Below are 4917 nucleotides of genomic sequence, written 5' to 3'. Positions count from 1 at the left end.
GACTCCGGAATCTCGGTGAACCCCAGTCTTCGCCGTGTCCCGAGCCTGCAGCCATGGCCGCCTACCAGCTAGTGCTGATCCGCCACGGCGAGAGCGCCTGGAACCTGGAGAACCGCTTCAGCGGCTGGTACGACGACGCCGACCTGAGCCCGGCGGGGCACGAGGAGGCGAAGCGCGGCGGGCAGGCGCTGCGAGGTACGGCGCGGCGGGGGCCGGGCGAAGGAAGGCCCGGGGTCTCGGGCTTGGAGGGCGGCCGGGCGCTGGGCCAGGGCCGCGCTGCTCGCGATCGCGCTTCTCCCGGAGAGGCGAGACCCTGGGCATCAGTACCCGCCGCGGTTTAGTTTGCACTTGAGGAAAGGGGCCGGGTGTGGGGAATCGACTTCCTCAAGGTCACCCAGTGGAGCGGTGGCCACCTCGCCAAGATCAGGACCCAGGGCGGCCACCCCCAGCCCTCAGCGCGTTCCCAGGCAGTTCCTGTGAAATTCTCCATTCTCTTCTGGAGAATGGGGGGACGGGCTGCCTCAGTTGGAGCCCCTCCTGGGCCAGAGGCCATCGAGTCGATCGATCGTGGCCGCCTCGAGGAGCGGATGCCGGCTGCAGTCCTTTGCTAGCCGGCAAGCCACGTGCTTGTAGAGGACCGCCTGGTGTCCAAATTGCATCCACAGAATGAATGAATGAGTGATTTGAATCACTTAACCCATCGCAGTGCCACCGGGCCTATTTTCACATCACCCCGTGGACAGGCTTATTCCATCTTCTCTCCTCTTTATATGGTTGAATAAAGTGAGTTGGAAAGGCGACTTGTCCCAGGTCACAGCTCCTTATAACTAGTCCAGTGCCCTTGAGCCAAGCCTGGAGTTGAGTAACAGGTAGGTGTGAGGAACATCACGCTGTTAGCCAAGGGCACTGGGCAAAGGTGGGGGTGGCAGGGAGAAACCCTTGCCTGCCCAGCCTTGCCCCCTGGGGCAGATAACGGCCTGTGATTTTGGCAGCTCCCTGCTGCCCAGAGAATCCCTGCGCTGCTTTGATTAGGCCAGGCCCCGCCCTGCTCCCTTCCAATCACCCCCAACAGCCATTTAAGAGGGTCTTTCAAGGCTGCATGGGGATTTGGCTCTTTGGGACCCATTCATCTCCCAGCCTTCTTACCTTCACTGTAGTTCCTTCTGAAAGGAAGCCAAGCTTGGGAAAGGCTGGGAGCTGCCCTCCTGCTGGGAGCACTTGAATGCCCACTGTCCTCTTGGGCCCATGAGGAGGCCTGGAGAGGGGGCAACTGGCTGGTTAAGGAGGCCATTCGCCTTCCCCTTGTGCCAGGAAGAGCTGAATGGGCTTGTGGAAGGTTTGGTGATGATGAATGAGCTCGGGCAAGACGGATGAGGCAAATTGTCCTATTTTCCAAATTTACTAAATGACTAAACTTAAAATCTCTACAAAATAACAGGCCAGGGGATGAACAGCAGAAGGGTGAAGGGAGACAGGGGATGGTGTAAGATAAGAAAATAATAATTTATAATTTATCAAGGGGTCACAAGGGTGGGGAGGGAGGGAGAAAAGAACTGATGCCAAGGGCTCAAGTGGAAAGAAAATGTTTTGAAAATTAAGATGGCAACATATGTACACACGTGTTCAACACAATGGATGTATGGTTATAGGAGCTGTAGGAGCCCCCCATAAAATGATTTATTTAAAAAAACAAAACAGGCCTCATTTCAGTTTTACAGTTAATGTTTTTGGCATTACTTTATAAACAAGATGAAAGCTGACTAGAAACATTAGTATCTATCACAGGTAGTGCACACTACGTTCAAAAGAAAGGCAAAAGCTCTGAATGGTGAAACCCATTATGAGCCTAGTTACTGTGTAACATAAAAGGTCACAATAAATGAATCCGTGTGAAATCCTTTTATCACTAAAGTGCTTTCCTGACAGTAGGGTTTGTAAAACCTGGCATAGGATTTTGGGAGGAAGCCAATGGGAGCTCTGTTTCCATCCAGTCCTTTCTGCTGAGTAAGGGGTGTCTTCTGGGGGGTGATGGAGGTACCCCCCCCCCCCATTCCTGCCCCAGGAGGGTTCCTCAGCTACCCTTTGGTTTCCTGGGCAAGTGAAATGCAGAGACTGAATGCCACTAGCCCTTCAGAGCCCTGTTAGAGGAGTCCGGAGGGATCTGCTTTCCCCCGGGGACCTGTTAGTTTACCCCAAGTGAAGAAGCACCATTGCATGTGGGAATAAATGCAGTGAAGCCACACTGGCGGCTCAGCCTGGGAGCCTGAAGCTGTGGCTCTTCCCAGTGCAGTGACTCAGCCGTTTGTTGGGGAGCCATTCCGCTGCCCCTTCCCGTTTGGGAGGAGAAGGAAGTGGAGTCTGGTGAGACTTGCCCTGAGGCTCAGGGATGGGCCTGGCTCCTGGGTGGGTGGTGCTGGGGTTCTCCCCACAAGTAACCAGCATTCTTGTCTTCCTGGCCCCAATGACTAGCAGCAGGAAGAGTCACTTCACACCCTGTGACTGTTGCCAACCTCAGTCTGAGGCAATACTAGGAGGGTCTGTCTGAGCTGACTGGGTTTTGAAGAGGGCATGGTTGCCTCATGCAGGAAGACCAGGGTTTCCCTGGCCCCACTACATGAGCAAGGGCCATCTCCCCATTAAAGGCTTTTAGGGAGGAAGAAGTCTTTTCATTGACACATGAAATAAAGTGGCTAATTGTAACCTTTTGGTCAGAGTCGTGTGTGTGGTGTGTGTGTTTAGAGATTCATTTATAAATGAAGCGGGCAGTTGTAGTGCACAACATGTGTTCTTTCCCTAACGGATAGCTTCTTTAAACTTTGGTTCAACAATTGACCTGAGGTAGGTATATTTGGTTATTCAGGTGAAAGTCTATGCAGCAAATCAGGTTCCCATGCAAGCATTTCCCTGTACCCCCCGCCCCCCTTGCCCTGTGGCATGGGTTACAATGTTCACATGTGTCTGCGCTCTCCTTATTCCCAGTGGGTTTGATTTATTGACATAGATCCAGCTTTTCTCCCCTTCTTGCCTTCTGGTTGTGCCTTTCGGCTAAATATTGACTTTCTTCTCACGGAGTTGATTCAGGGAGCACCTTACTCATGGTTGATATTTTGTAAGCTACACGCCCTCTTGAGGGTCTAGCACTTGGAGGAACTCCCCGAGATTAAGCGTTTGTGAGGTTTTCGGAAACAGCATGTGGGAAGAGCCTTATCTGACCGCCTCTGGCTTTCCTGTAGCCACAGACAGAGGTCAGACCAGCCGCTCACCTTTCCACACACAGCAGGTTCTTAGAAGTCTGAATCAGTCAATAGCAAGGACACCATCATGGGGCCACCACATCTCTCCCAGCCAGCAGCCAAGGTCTCAGCCTCTTAGCCACCTGGACCCTTGGTCTCTGTGGACCAAGAAGCCCGCCTGTCACTCGGCCTCACAGCCCGTTGTCTCAGCAGTGCCCCTCTGTCCTGTGTCATGGTTCCCTCACCTTCGCCTCTGGTCTCGGCCTGGCTCCTTTGTTCTGCCCCCAGTTTCTGTGCCACAGTGCCTGCTGCTTGGTCTTGACCTCTGCCACTGCAGACAGAGATCGCAAGCGCTACCTTGCTGGCTGTTCTTCCTGTGGTTCCGGCACGTCTCTCTGAGCCCGAGATGGCTCTTAGACACAGGGATGGCTTCGGAGGCGTGGTTTTTGTCTTTCAGCTGACCGTACCCCCAAGAAACAAGTGGCGCAGTGGTTACGAGTTGGGCTGCTAACTGCAAGGTCCGCAGTTCGAAACCTCCAGGCGCTCCTTGGGAGAAAGACAGGGCTTTCTACTTCTGTAAAGAGTTCCATAGTCTCGGGAACTCACAGGGGCAGTTCTACCCTGTCGTCTAGGGTTGCTGTGAGTGCATGGCAGAGTTTAGACCCTCAAGGAAACAGGGTGAGACTTGGTTCACAGCCTCTACTCTGGTCAGGGTGTAATCCCACCTTCATCCTGCCCCTTAGCAGAGCAGAGAACTCCTGCCACAGGCAGAGAGTCCAGAATTAACCATGCACCACATAAGGGACTAGGGCTAGAAGGGGTCCTCAGAGGCCAGGCTGCAGGATGGGAGCAGTTGCCTATCGGCAATGACAGTTCTAAGCAAAATGCTGTGCATGGTCCTTTTCCCTGCCATTTGCAGATGCGAGCTACGAGTTTGACATCTGCTTCACCTCCGTGCAGAAGAGAGCCATCCGGACCCTCTGGATGGTGCTGGATGCCATCGACCAGATGTGGCTAGGATGTTAGCTATTACTGTTTTTAGGAGGCTTTAGTCATTTGGAAAAATTCAAGCAGAAGCAAATTCTTAAAAGTTTCCTTGGGCACAGCACCCTCAGTATTAGGACATGGGGCTCAGATCGCTGGCCTGCTGGCTGACGATGCAGTAACACCGGGTTAGGTGGCTCACTGGGGGCCAGGGGGAGGCATGTTTTCAACTATAACCTAAGCCAGTACATCCTGTCTTTCCGCAAAGCAGAATATTGTATTTCCCCCCAGAGTACCCAAAACAAAATACGTGGCCACGCCACCTTCATTTGGACTACCTGTACAGGAGACTTATGGTGAGAGAGCTCGGTTCAGGGTCAGCCTCATTAGCTTTCACCCCTCCCCTTGCACTTGTCATTTGCAGATGCGGGCTACGAGTTTGACATCTGCTTCACCTCCGTGCAGAAGAGAGCCATCCGGACCCTCTGGACGGTGCTGGATGCCATCGACCAGATGTGGCTGCCCGTAGTGAGGACCTGGCGCCTCAACGAGCGGCACTATGGGGGGCTGACTGGCCTCAATAAGGCAGAAACCGCCGCCAAGCACGGCGAGGCCCAGGTCAAGATCTGGAGGCGTTCCTATGACATCCCACCGCCGCCCATGGAGTCGGACCACCCCTTCTACAGCAACATCAGCAAGG

The 4917-nt window shown here is 53.8% G+C and overlaps 1 protein-coding gene across 1 annotated transcript; it reads left to right on the top strand.

Annotated features, from left to right (window-relative positions):
- Nucleotides 1–6: 6 nt before the first annotated feature.
- LOC101662326 (phosphoglycerate mutase 1) lies at nucleotides 7–4911 on the top strand (the record flags this gene model as incomplete). Its single annotated transcript, XM_004717957.2, has 2 exons — nucleotides 7–195; nucleotides 4642–4911. Coding segments are annotated over exons 1-2 (412 nt in total), but the record flags the coding sequence as incomplete, so codon positions are not given.
- Nucleotides 4912–4917: the final 6 nt, after the last annotated feature.

This window comes from Echinops telfairi, unplaced genomic scaffold (genome assembly GCF_000313985.2).
Source record: "Echinops telfairi isolate 266 unplaced genomic scaffold, ASM31398v2 ScPeMD7_1183;HRSCAF=1668, whole genome shotgun sequence".
In the NCBI taxonomy this organism is placed as follows: Eukaryota; Metazoa; Chordata; class Mammalia; order Afrosoricida; family Tenrecidae; genus Echinops; species Echinops telfairi.
The sequence above is the reverse complement of the archived record's forward strand: the minus strand, read 5'-3'. Positions and strand labels throughout refer to the sequence as shown.